This window comes from Lynx canadensis, chromosome C1, assembly GCF_007474595.2.
Source record: "Lynx canadensis isolate LIC74 chromosome C1, mLynCan4.pri.v2, whole genome shotgun sequence".
Classification (NCBI taxonomy): Eukaryota; Metazoa; Chordata; class Mammalia; order Carnivora; family Felidae; genus Lynx; species Lynx canadensis.
The window spans coordinates 104,787,519-104,808,078 of NC_044310.1; the positions used below are offsets into that span (position 1 = coordinate 104,787,519).

Below are 20,560 nucleotides of genomic sequence, written 5' to 3' on the forward strand. Positions count from 1 at the left end.
TCAGAGGTTGCCAGGGTGGGAAAGAGGTTGGGTAAGAGATGTGGGAGGGCAGAAATCTCAATTAACATGTTATCCCCTCCCTTAAAAGCCAAGTTCCCCCACAATTATAAATTCCTTTTTATTAGTCAAAATCACAATCACCTTGATTAAAAGGATGGGATGTGCCATCCTCAGCAGAAAATGATACAGTTCATAGAAAACCTCCCCACCCCCCCTCCACACCCCAATTAAAAACTAGAAAAAAATCTGCCCTCCTTCCCTGTGATGTCATGGTAGTCTGACTTCTCCAGGGGCATTGCCGCTCCGGAGTGGGCCAGCTCACCGCAGCACCCTCCACTTCACCTTGGGGAGGGGAGGGATGCTGGTGGTCTAGGAGGTGAAAACATTAGTTCCAGTAATACCAGTTTCCCAAACATGCACTTCCTTCCTTTCCCCCAAGGCCCGTGACCAAAGGGAAAGGTGGATAGATAAGCCCAGCCATGAAGAGTAATTTGAGGAGAGAAAATATAGTCCAAAGAGGTTAGAAGAATTCCAACTCACCTCCTCCCTCCCCACTCAAAAAACAAAAAAAAAAAAAAAAAAAAAAAAAAAATAGGCAGTTTGGGGTCTTTATCACATCAAAAATGGTTCCCCTCAGACCTGAGAAAAAGACCAAGATGCCCAGTCTGGGGAGGAGGTACTGGGAAACTTAGAGCTCATCTACCCTTGAGCCTCCATTAATCTCATCTCCACAGCAACAGCTAAGCTAGGTCCCTTTTCTTGGCAACCTGCACTGTCCAGAACTGGAGATGGAGAAATACAGGGCGAGGAGATCAGGAGGGCACCCCAGGCCTAGGGGCCCCCCCAGGTTCCCTCAGTCCTCGGGTGGGATGCGCAGGGCAGAATACACCATCACCCGACTGTCCTCCTGCCGTCGGCCTGCAGAGGGGAAGGGGGGTGAGTCTTGCGCAGGGTGAGAGCAGAGCACTGACACATGGGGAGTCCTGGACAACAAGGGGGTCCCCAGATGGTGGGGATAAGTGCAGATTCAAACCCACCAGTCACTGACTGGCTGAACCCAGGCTGCTCCTGGTAAAGCCTAGAGACTAAAGGTCACAAGTGGACAAAGCAAAACCCTGAAGGTGGTGGGATAGACCGACGAGGAGGAGACAGAGAATGGTGGGTAAAGGACCCGGGCTAGGGCTGGGCTCAGTCATGGGCAGTGGGCAGGTAGGTGGGATCTGTCAGGCGATCAGTCCAGGTAGTCAGTCCTTACACGAGAGGCTGCGCTGGATACTTCGGAGGGACCCTCCAGCTGTGATGAAGGCCCAAAGCCCCATGGAAACAGTGACTGCATAGATGGGCAGCAGGCTGGCCTCATACCAGGGATTCAGGAATGTCTAGGGATGGAGATAAGAGTAGAAATGAGTTTAGCTTCTCTCTCTGCCTAATCCCCAAACTCTCTACATGCCTTTGACCCAAACCTCCCCGCAGGTAGCTCACCCAAATCCCCTGATCCTTCCCTTCAGAGCACCAATATTTTGTGGTTGAGGACTTTTGATTTTCAGCTTCCTCAGAGGTTTCTGCCCTCTTGCTCACCTCCAGCCATTCGTATTACAGTTTGACTAATCCATTCAAACTCCCAGAGGATACCCAGGGCAGGTTATACAATTGATGCTGAGATGAGAGTCTTCTAAACACTAACCTTTCTGCCTCCTCCCTAGATATGTTTTAACATGTTAAGAAGTGAGAATAGATCTCCCTTCCATCCTGCTGACCATTAAATATTTTTCTAACTCAGGCCCCTGTCCCCAACTCACCAGTCCCGAGGTCAGTAGGTGACTCCCGACTACCAGGCCCAAAGCCCAGTACCGTCTCCTCTCACAGGCATCAAAGAACACAACTCCCCAAAAGGTATGGAGCAGGATAATGGCTGCTGTCAGAAAGGCTGTAGGGAGGGAGATGGGAATGAGATACATGCCTCATCTGCTCCCAGCCTCCTGAGATGTTGAGCCAAAGAAGTCTCCCAGGGAGGACCAATAAATCAGATCAGGGCCAGGGATGGATGGGGCATGAAGGCAAGGCAGAAAGCAGATCTTACCTGAAGTCAGGAAGTAATAGGGTGAGTCTCCATGGATCCCAACCACACCTGGCCCAAGTGCATCAGCCAAAATATTGATAACAGAGAAGACACCACTGATGATACCGAAGGAAAGACCAGAAACTGGGGGGAAGGAGGGTCTCATCAATGTCAGAGATCACTGTAGCCTGATTACCAGTGATCTCGCCCCATTCCCAGTCACAATTCCCCCACACCTACTCTCCCTCCAGACCACCTCTCCTTGGAAGTCAGGGATGAAGGGGAAAAAAGCAGCCCCTTGGAACATGTGCATGTTTTGACTTCCCTGGGAGAGGGGGGTGTCCAACCCCCTCCTCCAGTCCCTCTCCCTTGGCTCACCATAGGCCATCTGGCGGATGGAGATGGGTGATCTTCCGTCCTCACTCAGCGATGCTAACCCCTCATCTGCCTTCCTGGGGTGGGGTGGGGTAGGGTGGGGTAGGGGAAACATGAGGAAAGGCAGGAATGCTCCTTTCCCTCTGACATCCTCCCTTAGTGCCTCCTCTTCCAAACCACCACCCAGGGGCTGCCCCACTTCTCAGAGTGCAATCATCTGCCCTTCTCCCCTCTGGACCATCCCATCTTCTTACTTAAGCAGCTTGTAGTAGGCAAAGCGGAACACCTCCTGTAGAAGGACAGAGACCGCAGCACCAAAAATCAGGAGGCCATACTGGAGCCGGGCATCTGACCTGTCGGTCACATGGACCAAGATGAACCAGACCACAGAGGCCAAGAGCAGGGAGACCAGCCAGAAAAATGCCCTGAGGAAAGACAAGGGCAATCAGACAGGCCAGGGTAGGGAGAGCCAGAGAAATCAAGGAGGAGAACCAATCAAGGCTGCAGCATGTAAAGTGGAAGTTAGACTTCCGGATGGTCTGGAAGACTGGGAGGAGACAGGATAGGTGTCTCCACCAAGGGAGTCTTGTAGGGATCCGGACGCAGGGGAAGGGATAGAAATCTGACTAATGAGTCTTCAGAGCGATGAGAACCAGAATGTACGCGCACAGTAGTAGGGAGAGGTATCCATTCCTGGATCCTCCTTCAGGCCGGCGGAGGTCAGCACACCCCCCTCACGAGTCTTGGCCTTGGGCCTTCTCTGACGTCGCCGGGAGGAGTATAGGAGGAATCTGTGCGATCCCTGGAAGGCGGAAACCAACTGCGGGAAAGGGCAAATCATCTAGACCCCTGACTCGACCCTTTCCAATCTTCACCGCCGACTTGTCTCCCCCAACTCAGGCTCCCAAGCTTGCCCAGCCCCTTCCGGATCTCTTTCTTTCTTTCTCTCTCTCTCTCTCTCTCTCTCTCTCTGGCGCCCTCCCGCGTCTTCCCGACCCCCTACTCACCCCGCCACCAGGATGATGACGCGAAGAGGGTCCCCAGCGACAGTGATCAAGAAAAGCGCAAAGGCCGGGCCGAAAGCGACGAAAGTGCATCCGAAAAACACTGCGGCCCCCATGGCTGGGCAGCTGGGGGTGGGGTGGAGGCCTGGCCAAGAGGGGTGGACGGGGGCAGCACGTCAGCTAAGCAGTCTGCTTGGGGTGGCGACGCGACCCCGTGAGGGGCGCGGTGCAATGTCACCCCCGGACCCCAGGGAAGGGGAGGGGGGACACCGAAACCCCTGATACAGGTCCGCGCGACTTCCTCTACGGAAGCCGAGGAGGGAACAAACCCCGGCCGCAGCACCATGGCCACCTCCCATCCAATCCCCACCCCCCGAAGGCCAATGAAGACTCGGCGGGGGCGGAGCTGCGGGGGCGGGGACGAGGCAGCACAACCTGCCGGGAGTTGTAGTCCTCCTGCCCTACTAAGCCTTCGACTTCGGTCCTGGGAGTGGCTTGAGCTGGTCAAAGGAGGGAGTGGGCCGGGACTGGCCCGGCTTCCTGGGTCCCATTGGACCTTGGCTGCGGCTTCCTTTCGTTATTTTGTGGGGAAGGGTGGTAGCAATTCTGCGTCTTCTTGAAGAGCTGCAGAGCGGGGGAGGGGAAGATCCTGTTGGAACCTAAAGGACAAATACAAAGAAAGCACAGGATAGAGGGTGCAGGGAGATAGGGACGGGTATTGTTCTTACTTGAATGAGAGGAAATGGGCTTGAGCTACTGCCTAAGAGATGAAGGTTAGACTTAAAAGTAAGAGCTCTTTGAACAGACGAGTATAGGAAACATGCAATTCAGTGAGTATACCGCTAATGACGCTTTCATCTGTAATGACCAGAGAGTAGGAAAGACGAAGAGGAGCCTGGAGAGCAATGTTAGGAAGGAGGTCAGATGGGATTCGGTGTTAAGATTCAGAGTTAAGACTGTTTGTAAAAAGCAATTAGAGCTATGGGGTTGAAGAAAAATGACAAGCACCCCCGCCCCCCAAGTCACACAGTTCCTTTTAGGTCATACTTCCTCTATTTATTTCTGAAAATGAACTTCAGTGGTGTCTTTTCCTCAGGCCAGGGGAAGGCACAGGGGTTGTGTGTATTAGAGTGAAAGAAAATTAAAGTAGGAGAGGAGGGTATTGTAACCTCATTTGGATGGGGGTAGGGCCAGTCTTTAGGGAGGAACGTTTAGGCAAAAGAGTACCAGGATGGAAAAGTGAGGGGATCTGGAATATTGTTTTTGAGAGACTAATCAAAGTACAAAGAAAACAACTATAGAAATTGTTTGAAGAGAATCGGGCTTCCTTTCCTTACTGGAAGTGATTTATGAGTTAATGCATGTGGGTACATCCACAGAGGCGTTTTACATTTTTTTCCAGGAAATTCTAGAAAGGAGCTGAAGGAATAGATTGTATAGATTTACATGGAAAATCATCATCATCAAGCAAATCCTCCCCCGCAAAAGGTTAAGATGGTGGAAACATGCTGGCCGGTGCTCAAAACTCCAGTGTGTCTTGCTTCCGAGGCTAGCAGGCCGAGTCAGGAGAAGAGATACGAGAATACAAGTCTTCTCATCTCTCCTTTGAGCTATTCGCACAGCATTTCTAAGTGCTAAGAGCAAACACCAAACCTCTCTTGTCCACAGGTGGTTCCACAGAGACTTTCATAGTGCCTGGCTTGTAGTAGATGTTAAATAGATATCTATTAACTTCCTTTTAAATAACATAACTATTCTTATTCCCTCGCCAGTGACCTCTGAATTGCCTATCAGACTGGGCCTAGCATATATGTTACTAAATGCTTCTGAGTTGAACTGAATGAAAATGGGAAATATAAAAGCAGAGAGAAGGGCGAGATGAACTCTATCCCTGTGGATAGAATGAAGGGGGCATAACAAGTGGGGAGGGGGGGCATCTATTCGAGGAAAGAGGCTGTTTCCAGAAAGTGGAGAAAGACATGAAGTGAGGTCAGTACTTGCCATAGAGGAAATAACTGGCCTTGGCTGAGAGATTTTTATCAGAAGTACTGCAGCAGGTGCTTTGGGTATCAGACAATGATGTTAGTATTGCTCTTGTATTTCAGAGTCCAAGACAGGCAGAAGAGAGGACATTTTTTCAGTCTAGAAAAAAGTGCTCATCGGTTCCTCTAAAATTTTGACTGTGAAGAAAGAGATTGTGAATAAGCCTGGACTCTAGATAGTGATGGTAAGTTAGGGACCGTGAAAGGGAGAGTGAGCTTTTTGTGAGGACTAGGAGGGAGTCCTCTTCTTCAGAGGGGAAGCTTCTAGATAGGCACGGGTTTTGGGTTTTGGTCTGGCTTTTGGTTTGTCTGCTTGCTTGCTTTGGTAGTGTCAGCGGAGTCCTGAATGGATCTAATCTAGGACTGGGGAAGCTCAGTGAACACGTTCACATCAAAATCCACTTTGCCTCTCTCTTAATCTGGGCAGCTCTCTGGCTGACCGGTAGCAACCATTGATCTAGTCAGTCGGCAACTGGGCGGGGAATTCTACTCCCTGGGGAAAAGAGTTGCAGCAGCTTTGGAGGAGGGCAGGAGGCGGGGGAAGTTTGGTGAGAAACGCTGTAATTTCCTTTTTTACTTTCACAGCAATAGTGCAGAATCCAGAATGGATGTCCTCTATGTAGCCATCCTTGCTGTGCCACTTATCTTGGGTAAGTTCACTCTCTCTCCCTGAGCTTTTGGGCCAGATCTTCTATCATAAGTGGGGTGGGAGAAAAGAAAAATGAGGAGTGGATGAGAGGTGCAATTTAATGGGGAGTAATAACACTCGTTTGTGCCAGAGTCCAGTGTTGGGGCGGGGCGGGGTGGGGGGTGGGGGGAATCTGGAAAGTAGAGCCAGAAGAAGGGGAGGAAAACAGAGTCCTGTCAGAGACAGCTGATGAAGATGGAACCCTTGACACAGGGAGTCCCCACCAAGAGTCACGTCAGCTGTCTATCACCGCAGAGTTGGACAAGAGGGAGAGGGACTACAGTGAGGGTGGAGGAGAGAGGTGGGCTCTTGGAAGGCGGGGCACTCTGATACTCGTGAGGGAAGCTGGGGGATCTTCCTTCCCAGAGGGTTGGAGAAAACCCCTTGTATTAGTAAGGACACAGAAGTAGGGGGTGGCCTTTATGGTAGTGGAGAACTGGCTTCCCCTCAGGGACAGACTCCCAAAAGTAGCTTGGCTCCTTCCCTCCTTTGTTCCCAGTCTGCCAGGTACTCTCATTGTTTCCTTTTCCTCCAGATTTGTGTGTCATTGCCTGGGATTCAGGGAGAGCATTCAAGGAGCGTAGGGAAGTGTTTAGTAGGAGGCCTGGAGACCTAATCATGTCAAAGCCACATATTTTTAGTCCTAGGAAGGAAGAAAAACTAATGTAGATGGGTCATTTAGTCCAGCTGACTCATTTGAAAAAAGCAATGGTTAGTGGCTTCTTCAGGGCTATTCCGTTAGTCTGCAGCGAACCGGGAACTAAAACCCGAGTCCAAAAGCCTAAAGATGTATGTCTCCGTTCTGTGTGAGACACTGAGGTGAGAAGATATCTCACAGATCTAATATGGTCTGCAGCATTCTCCAGAAGAGATTTGGAGTTCTTCATTTCTGGTATCTCTGCTTCCTACCTTTTTCAGCTTTAGGTCTTATTTTGGGTTTACAGAATGTGAAGAGACACATTTTCTCTCTAGGAGTTCCTGAATTGAAAGGGCACAGAGTCACAAGCCTCAGCACAGATATGGAGCCCCAAAGACTGAGAAGGGTTTAGAGGTACAGGGGCAGTGAGATAGTAAGGCCTTGGAGGGGAGGCAGAAAGCAAAGACATTGATAGAGCTGAGATCAACTTCAGGTGTCCTTCTTTTGCTAAGGAGTTCCAGATGCCCCTTGACCTCTAGTCCTTGTCCCCGTAGGACAAGAATATGGGGATGAAGAAGGACTAGAAGAGGATGATTATTATCAGGTGGTCTATTATTATACAGTCACCCCCAATTATGGTGAGTATGTATGCGTCTCTGATCCCCAGTAGGATGGACAGAGGTTTTGGGGATGCTTAGTTCTGAGACTTTGCCTTTCTCTTTGCAATTGGAACAACTAGATCAGAGGAAATTTGGCTATGAGCAAAGACCTTATCAAGGCTTGTGGCGTTATTTCTCAAGCCAGTGATTTTCAATTCTTTGGAAATGGGTTGAAACAATTTAAAAATTTTCAAATTTGTAAATTATTTTGGATACCAGATTGAAAATATAAATTCAGACACACAAACATTTTTAACATTAAAGTTCATTAGAATTAGATTACACCAGTAAATGTTACAACTTAAGCAAGTTGAAGTATTCGGAGCAATTTCTTCCTCTTTCCATTTCTAGACCTACTGCTACCTTTTTCCTTTGTCACTACTGATTTTTTTCTGCCCCCCCCCCCCAGATGACTTTGGTGCAAATTTCACTGTTGATTACTCCATATTTGAATCAGAAGACAGACTGGTGAGTGACCTCTACATCTAAAAGCATCAGAATAGGTAACAGTTAAAAAGAAAGTGGGCAATGTTGAACTGTAAATGATTAGCAAAAATAAAAATGAGTTAGGTGAAATGAAACTAGGTAGTGGGCCCAAAGCAGATTTGTTAACCACAGGTGGGGAGAATAAAGCCAGAACTTAGTAGGTTTGCTAAGACATTGAGAGGGAGGGGCAGTCCTTGAGTCAAGAGAATTGGTGAATGGAAATGGGTACATAATCCATGCAAACAATAAAGTGGGGAGGACTCCTGAGCTTAAGTCTTGGGCAGTGGGGCGTGCAGGAGACAAGGCCTCTAAATAGAGAATCTATGAGGATGTTGGATGGAGGCAATGATAACTCTGTTTCTTGATCCTACTGAGAGCAGAACAGGTTGGATAAAGAGGTAAGGGAAGGAGCGGAAACTACTACCATTAGTCACGAAACAGAACTTACAGACCATCAGGAGCCTGAAACATTGAAACCAATGACAATGGAACCAGTAAGTGGATTGGGGATGGCAGGGTGGTGGGGGGAGGGTATGAGACATCTCTTAGCCCAGGACAGATCCCAGGGCTGGATACATAGAACAGGGGGAGGGCTGGAAAAATAGGCTTGGGGGGGTGGTGAGGAACCAAATAACTAGTACACCAGTGCAGGTGCCCAGCTCAGCTTGGCCATCATACCTTTTGCTGAGATTCAATACTAACCTTGTATTCAGAAAACTGGGAAGATTTGGTGCAGTTAAATTTTAGTTCAGTGGTACTTAACGTGTATGAAACCTATGACTAAAGCTGTGAAGGATGCCGCTGCTGCTGATGATGAAAAAGAAATCTATGATGTTGTTATTGCCCTGAAAGTATTTATAAAACTCAAGTTTACACTTGCAAAACATTTCAAACAAAATGAAAATGTTTGTAACACTGTTAAATTACATATAAATTTGAGAGCATAGGCAAATTTGAGGCAAGTGTTTTAGGCAGTAGAAGGACAGAGATCAGTACGAGCTGGAGCTGCCTGGAAGACTTTTAGGAGGTGACTATGCTTCAGATACACTTCGAAGGATAGGTGAGCTTTTGATTGGTGGTTAAGTTATGAAAGTATGAAAACAATTAGAGAGAAGAATAGAGAATGAAAGAGCTGCAGGAGTGAGGGGATGGAGCAACCATGCATGTCTAGTGGGTAGGGTATGATTGAAGGAGAAGGTATACGGGAAGGTACAGTGGGAAATTAAGAAAAAACAATTTAATTTACAAGGCTCCTAATATTTGCTTGGTAATTTCACATAGGGCAAGATAGGGCTGAATTACAGGAGAATCTGAAGTGTCAGGCTGAAGTTTGGACTTACAAGCCATGGGGAGCCTCGTAAGTTTTTCAGTGTAGTAAAGATACAGTGAAAATGGTATTTAAAAAAATTTTTTTTAATGTTTATTTATTTTTGAGACAGAGAGAGAGCATGAACGGGGGAGGGTCAGAGAGAGGGAGACACAGAATCTGAAACAGGCTCCAGGCTCTGAGCTGTCAGCACAGAGCCTGACGCGGGGCTCGAACTCAGGGACCACAAAATCATGACCTGAGCCTAAGTCGGCCGCTTAACTGACTGAGCCACCCAGGCGCCCCTGAAAATGGTATTTTAGAAAAACTATTTGTCTGGTTGTATGCAGGATGCAGTGGAGTGGGGAGAAATGCATGAGACTTGCATCATTCCAGAAACAATCCATTAAAGGTTTGGACTAGGGAAGTAGCATTTTGAATGGAGAGGAGAAAAATAAGAAATATTTTGAAGAAAGTGCCTTGCTTCAGTGATAATTTCAGATGAGCAATAAATGAGGAGAATGTTGAAATAAGTTTCAAATATGGATGTCTGAAAAAATGGCTGACCAAAATGGGACCTGTGGAAGGAAGGTCAGAGTGGTTTAGGACTGAAGTTATAAATTTGGTATTGGACAAGCTGAATTTATGGTGACAGCCCTATGAGGGTGTCCTAAAGGTAGCTGAACTACGTCAGAGCTACAGTCCTAAGTGCAAAGCCACATTTACGGAAGTAGATGAGCTCAACAGAGCCAGTACACAGAAAACCAAAAGGCCAATGAATGTGCCTATAGCTAGTAGAAAGAGGACAAGGAATCAACCGAGAAACTGTGGAAGTGACTGGAGAGGCAGATAGCCAAGTTTGTATTTTAGAATCTAGAAGATTTAATTTAATATAATCAATACAAAGCTACCAAGAGGCCAGAGAAAAGGAGGTCACCGGTAACCCCAAAGAAGAAAGTTTTAATTGAGTGGTTAAGCAAAAGGTTTTTGTGGAGTTAGAGAGGGAGTACATTGTGAAGAAGGGGAGGGAGAGTATAGACCAATCATCTGAGAAATCTGATAATGAAAAAAGAGAAGCAACAGCTAAAAAGGGCAACAGGACCAAAGTGCAGCCTGAATATAATTGACCACAGATGGGAGGAATCAGTAGGAATGGAAAGCTGATTGATGACAAGGACGAAGAAATATTTTAAAGTATATGGTAGGCTCCATTTAGAGTGTAAACTCTTTGAAGAAAGGGGTCAGATCTTAATCACATTTACATCCCCCCTATAGCACCTAGCACATTGACTAACACAGTGTCAAGCCCATAACAGATAAAAATGTGCATTCTTGAAATGAGTTGAAGCTCCCTGGTATGGTCAGGAGGCTGAAAGGCACAGAGGAAAGGACTCCTTATGGTAATGGGGAGGAGAGATGGATCCTTCTGTAAGCTCAGAGGAAAGGAAGACTGAGGTTGGTGTAAAGAGATGGCTATCCTTTCAGAGGGGGAGGGGGATGGTAGGAAGGATGACACTGGCCTACCGTGGGGGGATGTCTGTATTTTAGCAGAGTCCAGATCTGAACGATGCTGTATCCAGTCTGCAGAGTCCTGTTCCCCTCCTCCTGTCCTGGGCCCTCGTTCAGGGGGGGATGTATTTCATGTAGAAGGTGAGAGTGCAGCCACTGGCCTTGGGGGAATCAGTGAACTAATTTTTTTTTTTACCAGTACCTCTGGCTAATGTTTCCAGCCTGGTCAGTTCTCAGCTACTTAAAAGGAAGAAGGATCTCGTTTAGAAAAATCTTATCTAATTTCAAAGAGGTTTAGGAAATGTTGAGGCAGAGACTTTTCAAACAAGAGTCGTTACTTTTTCTGAACTGGGAGGACTTCAGCACCTTGTACAGCAGAAGCAGATGAAATAGAGAAAAAAACCTCTCCAGATTTCCAGTCTGCCTTGAGGAATCAAAGCTGGTTCCAGCCAGGAGGTGGTTCAAGATATGGTGGTTGCCAGAGGGCATAATGGGAGGGGCCTTACAACCTGGCAGAGTCTAGAGGCAAAGTTCAGAGGCTGTAGGGGTGGTGGTTGGTTCCCTAAAGTAGAGCACAGATGGTGGAGACAAAAGGAGGGAAAAGAGGCCTGTACTATAGGGAAGGAATTTAAAATTGGGATTCTAAATAACTAATGGGGGGTGTGTGTGAAGAGATTTAGCAGAGTAAGGAGTGAGCAAGGGAGGGGACACATCTTCCAGGAGACGTCAGGGGGAAATCTAGCTTGGAATCTGAAATATGGGGAGTTTTCTTGGAGGTGGGGGGCCCGGAGGGGCGCTTCCTCAGCCACCTGAAACTGGTGTTTTTCCCTTTCTTTGCTTTTTTTAGGAAAAAGAAGGCTGCTACAAATCTTTGGATGGGGATTTGGGAAGAGGAATTTGGAAGACAAATAAATGAAATAATCTGGTTACTCTCTACTCCCTGAGAGGCTCTGTTCTAAACTCACAACACTAAAGAGAGCACCAGGATATGGGGGGTAGGAAGGGTAGATTAGAAAGCGTGTCAGCTGGCAAAAGAATGAGAGGGAATAATTAGGACTGTGAATCAACCTGAAATTTTGTGAAGAATGGAGAAGAGCACCACAGACAATTCCGTCTAATTCTTTTATTACACATGGTTTTGAGGCTGTGTTTGGGAAAAGAGAGTTGAGGTTTACGTAGAACACTTTTTCCTTTTTGTATAATAAGCACATTGTTAAACATATGTAAAATATTAAAAACTACTTAGAATAGATTTTTAAAATTCACACCCTCCTCCACTCACACCCCCCACCCCCCACAATGTGCCTTTTCCAGTGCGTAATTAGGGCAGGCAGGGACACATTTTAATTTTCTCTATCCTCGAGACCCTAATCAGAACTGGGCTGCCCCCTTGCGGTCTCTTCGGTGTCTCACCTTCTATGAGCAAACCGTCCCTGAGCCCCTATCCCCTTCTCCGCACTGTACTTTCAGTACTACATGGGGCAGCGAATAGTCCATTCCGGACTCTGTGAACTCCGAACTTACCACCCTCCCTCCTTCCAAGCCTTCCGAATCTTCTCCAGGGTACAAATAAAGGAAATGAAGGTATCATCTAGGAAATCAGGGACCTACCCATACTCCGTTCTCTACGTTAGGGAACACGGAATTCAGGGCGCAAGGCCGGAGGAGCCTGGATAGAAAAGTCAGGAACACCCGAGCTCAGCTTTGACCTCTACAGTCGTGGCCGACTGGCATCTGAGCTGGTAACGTGCGTGGCGGGTTATGTAAGGAAAGGGCCGGAGGAGCCGCCCCAGTGGGAGTCTGGGAGAGGACGCGGTGTTCTCGGCGGCAGTCCCCACCCTCTTCACCCAGCAGGGCAGGAGGCACCCAACTTGTAGGAGGAGGAGGCGGGGAAAGGGAGCCAGAGATCGGAGAGTCACGAGGGCCGCGCGGCCCAGAGGGGGGAGGCTACACAGTAGCATACAGCCATTCTCTCACACACGTTGCAGACCCAAGTTGCTGCTGGCTTCCACGTGCTGCCCTCGTGAGCGGAGGCTCTAACAGCTGGAGGGGAGATAAAGGGGGAGGGGGGGAGTCTGCTACCGAAGAGGAGCCCGGAGTCCCACATCCCAAGACGCGCGCCTCACATCACACACCCCGTCCGTGCACTCCAACCGCACGTCTCCTGCCCACCACCATCCTATTTAAGACCGCGGGCGCCGCCCTTTTCCACTCTTCTTCCACCCTCCGCCTTTTCTCCTCACCGGGTCCCGGTCGCGAGCCGCATGTAGGGGCGGAGCACGGAAGCCTTCCCTTCCAGCCAATCGTCACCTAACTGGGTCTCTATTGGCCGAGCCCCTAGTAGGCTGTAGCAAATGGGATGTGAAAGTCAGTCGCGGGAGTCACGTGCCACCGGTTAGACAACCAATGAGAGTGTGAGGTCTGTGTTCGCAGGGGGAAGGCACGTGCCTCGCCGCACGTGTCTGGGAGGGGGAAGGGGCGGGACCCAGTGGGAGAGAGGCGGAGGTGGGTAGCCGAGAGCGACGGAGTTGGAGAAGCCGGAGGCAGCCTGGGCTGAGCAGACCCGACGCAGGTGAGGCGGCTTGTAGAACGGGGAAGCCATCCGCGCGCGGCAAGATCAGACCCCGAGAGAGTAGGTTTAGGGACCGAAAGCAGAATTGGGCATTGGGAGGGATAGCATCACGTGGCAGGCGCGACTGTAGAGGGTCCTGGTGCAGGGCTCCGGATTGGAAAGATTGGAAAGAGGCGGGAGGTTCCTGTGGGGAGCAGGCCCTACAGGGTCACTAGGTGGCTTCGGTTACCTTACCGGAGATTTACGGCTCGGCTCGCCGTAGCCCTTGCTGCGGGGTTAGGTTGGGAACAGACCTGGCGAACAAATGTTCGGGGTGGGGAGACGGAAGGTGTCGAGTCAGGTAATTTACTCTGAACAGAGGGAGGTAAGAACAGAGTCTGCGTCAGACTAAGTAAGGGCTGCTCTGCGGAGCCCATAGGGGCAGTCCAGGTACTTAATTGAGGGGGGCAGGCGGAGGAGAGGACTTTGTCGGCTCTGAGACAGGTGATACTGGGGAGGAGAGAAGAGATCTTATCATCCCATGCAGTACACCCCAGTCTCCCAGTCCATTTCCTAATTTTCAGATTATGGTGACATGCTCCCTTGCTTTGCTCTTCAGTTGCAGGTCCCGATCTTTGGGTACTCCGGGAGCTGCTCTCCAGCCCCTGCTTCTGAACCTATGGATTCTCCATCTAGCATTTCTTCCTGTTCTTCCTATTCTCTCTCTTCCTCTTTTTCCACCTCCCCAGTGAACAGTGACTTTGGTCTCCCCTCCGATAGTGAGGGGGAGGACAAAGGGGCCCATGGCCCCAGGCCAGACACTGTTGGGCAGAGGGGAGGTTCTCGGCCACGACCGGGTCCTATCCGCTGCAGGCAACGGCCCAAGGTCTCCAGCAACCAACATACAACATCTTACTTGGAACAGCGGGGCTTGGCCTCTCCTATGGCAGGATCTGGGGTCAAAAGATCAAGAGACGGTGAATTACAGACCACTGTAAACATCCAGGGTTGTATCACAGAAGGAGACCTGCTTTTTGCTCAGAAGGTAAGAAAGAGCAGGGGAAAGGAGACAATACTGGAATGGCTTAGCACCCAGATGGCTAGTAAGGACCCTGTGAAGTGGGGAATAACAGTACTGGTGTGTGGGCAATTCTGAGCCCTCCCGTAGCCTTTGTCCTGTTTTCCTACAGTGTAAAGAGCTCCAAGGTTTCATCCGCCCTCTCACAGACCTACTGAATGGGCTGAAGATGGGTCGATTTGAGAGAGGTAATTATTTGGTTAGTTGCAATTATTTGGGCTAGGTTCTCCTCTTTCTTTTTCTCTCTTGATGTTTTAAATGTGTATTTCTTTTATTTTTTTTTTTTATTTTTTTTTTCAATGTTTATTTATTTTTGGGACAGAGAGAGACAGAGCATGAACGGGGGAGGGGCAGAGAGAGAGGGAGACACAGAATCGGAAACAGGCTCCAGGCTCCGAGCCATCAGCCCGGAGCCTGACGCGGGGCTCGAACTCACGGACCGCGAGATCGTGACCTGGCTGAAGTCGGACGCTTAACCGACTGCGCCACCCAGGCGCCCCAAAATGTGTATTTCTTTTAAATCTTTGCATTTAAAGCTTTATTTTTTTTAAATCTTTACATTATTTCTTTTGTGCTTCTGTGATTTCATTTCTTTGGGTGAATCTATTTTAACCATGCTTTGTTCTTCCTTTACCTGACTAAATTGTTGCATCTCAATCCTTCATGTCTTTCCTTCTCCCTGACCCCAGGATTGAGCAGTTTCCAGCAGAGCGTAGCAATGGACAGGATCCAGCGTATTGTAGGTGTTTTGCAAAAGCCCCAGATGGGGTGAGTTCTCCTGGTTCTTTCCTCAGTATTTCATTAAAAGGAGATGTCCACAATCCTGTCTTGTTGCCTTTTTCACACTTGATGGCATTTTAAGTAAATGTCTTTCTCACAGGGAGCGTTACCTAGGAACCTTGCTACAGGTGGAAGGGATGTTAAAGACTTGGTTTCCTCGTATAGCTGCTCAGAAGTCATCCTTGGGCAGTAGCAGGCACAAACTGACCAAGGTAAGAACTTGTAAACCTGAGAGAGAGGTGGGGAAATAAGAGAATGAAGTGTACATGGAGAAATGGGTTCTTTCTGTTTTCTTCTAAGTCTCTTCCTTTTTGCCAATAAGTTTCTTTTCACGGGAGGGAATGCCCAACGTTCCTTCATTGTCTTGATCCTTATATGGTTTTTGTTCTATTTTGTCTGTATCACTACAAAGAACTCCATGAATGGGCACCTGGGTAGCTTGGTCAGCTAAGCGTCTGACTCTTGGTCTCACTTCAAGTCTTGTTCTCAGAATCATGAGTTCAAGCCCCACATTGGGCTCCATACCGGACATGGAACCTACTTTAAAAAAAAAAAAAAAAAGCACTCCATGAAGTTTAACCTTATTCCTCACGTTTCAGCTTCTCTGCTTTCTGCATGGATACAGAGGACTTTTTTTTAATACTTTTTTTAAATGTTTATTTTTGAGAAAGAGCATGTGCACACATGTGTCGGGGGAGGGACGGAGGGAAAGGGAGACAGGATCTGAAGTAGGCTCCGTACTGTCAGCAGAGAGCCTGACTTGGGGCTCAAACTCAAGAGCCATGAGTCCACAACCTGAACTGAAGTCAGAGGCTTAACCAACTAAGCCACCCAGGTGCCTCTATAGAAGGCTTTTTACCTGGCCAAATGAGTTATGCAGTAAGAGTTTTTAGTTTTTCTTTACAAATCCTTTCTCCTCTGCTGCCCTGAAACCCTTCCCTTCTCTTTCTTTGTACTCCTACCCAAGTACTTTGTTCCAAACCCCCTGGAAGTGTGGGTTTCAAGGACTGGTCATAACAAATACATCACCGAGAGGGTAGGAGGGCGGCCATGGAACACCTACAGAAGGAGTGTTGGATAGATTTTTGTTTTTTTTTTGAGAGAGAGAGAGACAGAGCACAGGTGGGGGAGGGGCAGAGAGAGAAGGAGACAGAGAATCCAGAGCAGGCTCCAGGCTCTGAGCTGTTAGCACAGAGCCCGACACGGAGCTCAAACTCACAAACTGTGAGATCATGACATGAGCTGAAGGCGGATGCTTAACCAAGTGAGCTACTCAGGTGCCCCATGTTGGATAGGTTCTTAGACTTAGTGTGGAAGTGACCCATTTTTTAAAACTTTTTATTTATTTCTGAGAGAGAGAGAGAGCGAGCACGCTTTGGGGAGGGGCAGAGACAGAATCGCAAGCAGGCTGTACACTGTCAGTGCAGATCCCCACGCAGGGCTCAGTCTCACAGAACCATGAGACTGTGACCTGAGCCAAAATCAAGAGTTGGCCACTTAGCCAACAGAGCCACCGAGGTGCCCCTAGAAGTGACCTATTTTTTTGTGCCTTCAAACAACAGTGTGTTTATGGGGTACTCAAATGATGGGGAGGGGAAAGTCTCCTATAGATAATGGACAGTCCTTGTTTTCAATCAACCACAATTATTATTGCTATGGGAATAACTCATTTAAAAATAAGCAGAGGGAGTGCCTGGGTAGCTCAGTCAGCTAAACCTCTGGCTCAGGTCATGATCTCACCATTTGTGAGATCGAGCCCCAAGCCAGGCTCTGCACTGACAGCATGGAGCCTACTTGGGATTCTCTCCCTGTCTCTATCCTTCCCCTGCTTGTGTGTGCAGTATGCATGCGCTCTCTTTTTTCTCTCAAGATAAATAAAACAAAAAAAAATTTTTAAATAAGCAGGAGGATTCTTGCCTGCATATTTTTAAACAATTTTTTTTAAGTTTATTCATTTATTTTGAAAGAGAGCACAAGTGGGGTAGGAGCAGAGAGAGAGGGAGAGAGAACTCCAAACACTATCAGTGTGCAGCCTGATGCAGGGCTTGAATTCACAAACTGTGAGATCATGACCTGAGCCAAGATAGAGAGTCAGACACTTGGAACGCCTGGGTGGCTCAGTCCGTTGAGCGTCCAACTTTGGCTCAGGTCATGATCTCATGGATCTTGGGTTCAGGCTGGAGCTGAGCTGTCAGCACAGAGCCTGGAGCCTGCTTTGGATTCTGTGTCTCCCTTTCTCTTTGCCCTTCTCCAACTCACACTCTGTCTTTCTCTCTCTTTTTTAAAAACGAATAATCATTAAAAACAACAACAACAGGGGCGCCTGGGTGGCGCAGTCGGTTAAGCGTCCGACTTCAGCCAGGTCACGATCTCGCGCTCTGTGAGTTCGAGCCCCGCGTCGGGCTCTGGGCTGATGGCTCAGAGCCTGGAGCCTGTTTCCGATTCTGTGTCTCCCTCTCTCTCTGCCCCTCCCCTGTTCATGCTCTGTCTCACTCTGTCCCGAAAATAAATAAACGTTGAAAAAAAAAAAATTTAAAAAAAAAAAAAAAAAAACAACAACAACAAAAAAAGAGCCGCTCAACCGACTGAGCCACCTAGGCACCCCATTGCCTGCATATCAATTTACATTTCTTAAGCAATTCAACCAAAGGAAATGAAAAATTTTAAATATACAAATTGGGACATGATGATTCCAATTAAAAATAGGCTTGAAGTCGGGGCACCTGGGTGGCCTAGTCAGTTGAGCATCCGACTTCGGCCCAGGTCATGATCTCGTGATCCTGTGCTTCATGGGTTAAAGGCCCGCATTGGGCTCTGTACAGCTCGGAGCCTGGAGCCTGCTTCAGATTCTGTCTCTCTCTCTGTTTCTTTCTCTCTCTCTGCCTCTCTCCTGCTTACACTCAGTTTCTCTGTCTCCCAAAAATAAATAAATATTAAAAACAGCCTTGAAAAATAAGTTCTAAAATGAACTATTTTTTAAATAGTGAAACCTTACAGGACTGTTTTATTTTGCCCACCTGGATGTCTGGTGTTTGATATATATGTGGTACGTAACAGGCTTGCAAGTATTCGTCAAGTAAGTGAAAGTCTAATTAGGTTACTAAAATTTTTACTTAATCATGGCCTGCCAGGAAATTATCTGTTGCATAAAACATGGTATGTTTGCCTTGCAGACAGAGTCCCCAAGGAAAGAAAAATTTTAAGCAACCAAGTGGAGTTCATCTGAGAGCTCTCTCACGTATTTTTTTTTCTCTTGTGTCTTCCTTCTAGCATTTTCCAAGCCACCACAGCCATCCAGCTGCTTCCTCTCCTGCACCTCCCACGGAAAAGATGGACCAGACACAGCTAGGACATCTAGTGTTGAAATCGAAGCAGCCTTGGCACCTCACAGAATGGCCAGCCATGCACCTCACTTGGACCCACACCACTCCAATTTGCAACCCACCCCTCAGTTCCCCAGGTACCATTTCCCTGAGCCACGGTCCTTTAGGCACTGGAGCCAGCATCGGTATCATCCTTTTTGTCCAGCATGGAGTACAGCCCTTCACCCACTCTGCCCCAACCACTTCAGTTCTACCTGCTACAGCATCGCCTGTCATCCCCAGTGCTCCTAAGAAACTCTCTAGAGAGGGACCTCCTTGCCACAGTTTGCCAGTAACTCTGCCATCAGACTGGAGCTGTACCCTGTCCCACCCTGGTCTACCTGCCATGGCCAGAGAGATGACTGGGAGACATCTAGAGCAGATGAGAAGCCATCCTTCAGTTGCCTCTGATGTCCATTCTCTCAACCCCTAACCCAGGACTCGCGACTGTGGTTTCTAATTTGTGTAAACATGTGTCTCTCTCATATATATTTTTTACTTTTAAAGTGTGCATTTGTGTTGAGGGAAGAGCAATCCTTTTGATTAAAGAAATTTTATACCTAAACAGTTTGTTGATTGGAGGAAATGTAAACCTGCTTCAAGTACCAGTATTTATTCTCTAAGCAGCAGGAAAGAAGAGAGGGGATGGGAATGTTTGTGAACATGAGCCTCAGCTAGTTAGAATCTGAATGGGATGAGAGAGGTCCAGTGGAGAAGAAAAGGGACTCTTGCTGGCTTCCTCAGGACCACTGTTGGGACAGTTACAGGGTTCAGAATGGGCCTTGTGTTTTCATGTAGTCTCAGAGACTAGTACATTTCCTTTGTGTCTCTCACTTTTGAAATCTTCCAGCTGGCCCAGACTAGCAGGCTCTTCTGCTCTGGGATAGCTTTTTGCTTTGATGGGAACTATTGGTGCTTATGAATAAATGCACATGTAATCGACTGCTGCCAGAAGGGGGACACAGGAGCCAGGACAGCCACTGGGGTTGCTTGTTGTGATGAGGAAGGGGTGCCCTAGAGCTGTCAGAATGGGGAGTCCACTCAGACACAGGCCACATCCTGATTCAAAAGGCTGCAGCTGCTAAACGTATGGAAAGCCGCCCCATGTTATCAGGAGGCGGAAATGGAGTCTGTACATTTATCTACATCCAACCTTCTCTCTATATCACTCTGACTCATTTGTCCCAGTGACCATCCAGACCATGTCCTCTCCCATCCTAAGCCTTGGCGATGTATCAGACGACTCAGCCATTTTCATTGTTCTTATTGGCTACTTAGCATGTTTCTCACAGCTGGTTATCCATCTTTCCCCCATTGCTCAAGTTTCCTGTTCTCAGGGAAGAATCGTCTCTTGATTGAATTCAGAGAGCGTAACCTCCTTTCTAAGACAAACCACTCCATTTGTGCCCTTGATTACCTTTCTCCTCTGGAACTTTTGCTGTGTCATTTATCCCCCTCTTTATCTTGTAACTTTGTTCTTGAATTATTTATTTATTTCTCCTACAGGTAATATTTATTCCTCCACAAGTGGGATCAGTTCTCCCCCTTCTGGAAAACATCTTTTGAGTCTGCTTGTCCTCTTTCTCATATTTTCTTCATAACATTATAAGTTTATTTATTTATTTTTGACAGAGGGGCAGGAAGGGCAGACAAAGAGGGAGAGAGAAAATCCCAAACAGCCTCCATGCCCCAGCACAGAGCCCAATGTGGGGCTCAATCTCACGACCAGGAGATCGTGACCTGATCCAAAACCAAGAGTCAGATGCCCAACGGACTGAGCCACCCAGGCACCCCATTTTCTACATATTTTTGACAGTCTAATCTTTCCAACTCCTGGGGCTCCTGGATGGCTCAGTCGGTTAAGTGTCTGACTTCAGCTCAGGTCATGATCTCACGGTTGGTGGGTTCAAGCCCCGCATCAGGCTCTGTTCTGCAGCTCAGAGCTGGAGCCTGCTTCAGATTCTGTGTCTCCTTCTCTCCCTGCCTCTCCCCTGCTCGCACTCTTTTTCTCAAAAATAACACTT

The 20,560-nt window shown here is 48.0% G+C and overlaps 3 protein-coding genes across 8 annotated transcripts; 2 read left to right on the top strand and 1 right to left on the bottom strand.

Annotated features, from left to right (window-relative positions):
• Window positions 1-99: 99 nt before the first annotated feature.
• APH1A (aph-1 homolog A, gamma-secretase subunit) lies at window positions 100-3,781 on the bottom strand. The gene is made up of 7 exons (XM_030324243.1): window positions 3,442-3,781; window positions 2,689-2,859; window positions 2,438-2,511; window positions 2,081-2,203; window positions 1,800-1,927; window positions 1,256-1,379; window positions 100-918 (listed from the first exon to the last, which is right to left on the bottom strand). Exons 1-7 carry the CDS (start codon window positions 3,552-3,554, stop codon window positions 854-856), a joined length of 798 nt encoding a protein of 265 aa, XP_030180103.1. The 5' UTR covers window positions 3,555-3,781; the 3' UTR covers window positions 100-853.
• Window positions 3,782-3,905: 124 nt separating this feature from the next.
• CC1H1orf54 (chromosome C1 C1orf54 homolog) lies at window positions 3,906-11,701 on the top strand. 5 transcript variants are annotated; one of them, XM_030324246.1, is made up of 9 exons: window positions 3,912-4,268; window positions 4,841-5,427; window positions 5,544-5,665; window positions 6,066-6,130; window positions 7,360-7,443; window positions 7,874-7,932; window positions 8,331-8,444; window positions 10,805-10,906; window positions 11,613-11,701. In XM_030324246.1, the coding sequence occupies exons 4-8, from the start codon at window positions 6,085-6,087 to the stop codon at window positions 10,901-10,903; spliced, it is 402 nt and encodes a 133-aa protein (XP_030180106.1). In that variant the 5' UTR covers window positions 3,912-4,268; window positions 4,841-5,427; window positions 5,544-5,665; window positions 6,066-6,084; the 3' UTR covers window positions 10,904-10,906; window positions 11,613-11,701. The 5 variants fall into 5 exon arrangements, with proteins under 5 accessions (XP_030180109.1, XP_030180108.1, XP_030180106.1 ...); XM_030324248.1 differs by having other exon boundaries at window positions 3,909-5,427; window positions 10,808-10,906; XM_030324245.1 differs by lacking the exon at window positions 4,841-5,427 and having other exon boundaries at window positions 3,912-4,357.
• Window positions 11,702-13,270: 1,569 nt separating this feature from the next.
• CIART (circadian associated repressor of transcription) lies at window positions 13,271-19,094 on the top strand. 2 transcript variants are annotated; one of them, XM_030324236.1, is made up of 6 exons: window positions 13,271-13,337; window positions 13,936-14,361; window positions 14,507-14,582; window positions 15,084-15,162; window positions 15,275-15,386; window positions 18,445-19,094. In XM_030324236.1, exons 2-6 carry the CDS (start codon window positions 13,996-13,998, stop codon window positions 18,967-18,969), a joined length of 1,158 nt encoding a protein of 385 aa, XP_030180096.1. In that variant the 5' UTR covers window positions 13,271-13,337; window positions 13,936-13,995; the 3' UTR covers window positions 18,970-19,094. The 2 variants fall into 2 exon arrangements, with proteins under 2 accessions (XP_030180096.1, XP_030180095.1); XM_030324235.1 differs by lacking the exon at window positions 13,271-13,337 and having other exon boundaries at window positions 13,720-14,361.
• The last annotated feature ends 1,466 nt before the right edge of the window (window positions 19,095-20,560 follow it).

What these genes read in the sequence shown, in the direction of transcription:
- APH1A (XM_030324243.1), bottom strand. Translation starts at nt 3,554, where the DNA reads ATGGGGGCCGCAGTGTTTTTCGGATGCACTTTCGTCGCTTTCGGCCCG. An exon ending in GCCTACTACAAGCTGCTTAA is followed by an intron (nt 2,512 to 2,688) that starts GTAAGAAGATGG and finishes ACCCCACCCCAG; the next exon opens with GAAGGCAGATGAGGGGTTAG. An exon ending in CTATTACTTCCTGACTTCAG is followed by an intron (nt 1,928 to 2,080) that starts GTAAGATCTGCT and finishes CCCTCCCTACAG; the next exon opens with CCTTTCTGACAGCAGCCATT.
- CC1H1orf54 (XM_030324245.1), top strand. Translation starts at nt 6,085, where the DNA reads ATGGATGTCCTCTATGTAGCCATCCTTGCTGTGCCACTTATCTTGG. An exon ending in TGCTGTGCCACTTATCTTGG is followed by an intron (nt 6,131 to 7,359) that starts GTAAGTTCACTC and finishes TTGTCCCCGTAG; the next exon opens with GACAAGAATATGGGGATGAA. An exon ending in TACAGTCACCCCCAATTATG is followed by an intron (nt 7,444 to 7,873) that starts GTGAGTATGTAT and finishes CCCCCCCCCCAG; the next exon opens with ATGACTTTGGTGCAAATTTC.
- CIART (XM_030324235.1), top strand. Translation starts at nt 13,912, where the DNA reads ATGCTCCCTTGCTTTGCTCTTCAGTTGCAGGTCCCGATCTTTGGGTAC. An exon ending in ACCTGCTTTTTGCTCAGAAG is followed by an intron (nt 14,362 to 14,506) that starts GTAAGAAAGAGC and finishes GTTTTCCTACAG; the next exon opens with TGTAAAGAGCTCCAAGGTTT. An exon ending in TTGCAAAAGCCCCAGATGGG is followed by an intron (nt 15,163 to 15,274) that starts GTGAGTTCTCCT and finishes TCTTTCTCACAG; the next exon opens with GGAGCGTTACCTAGGAACCT.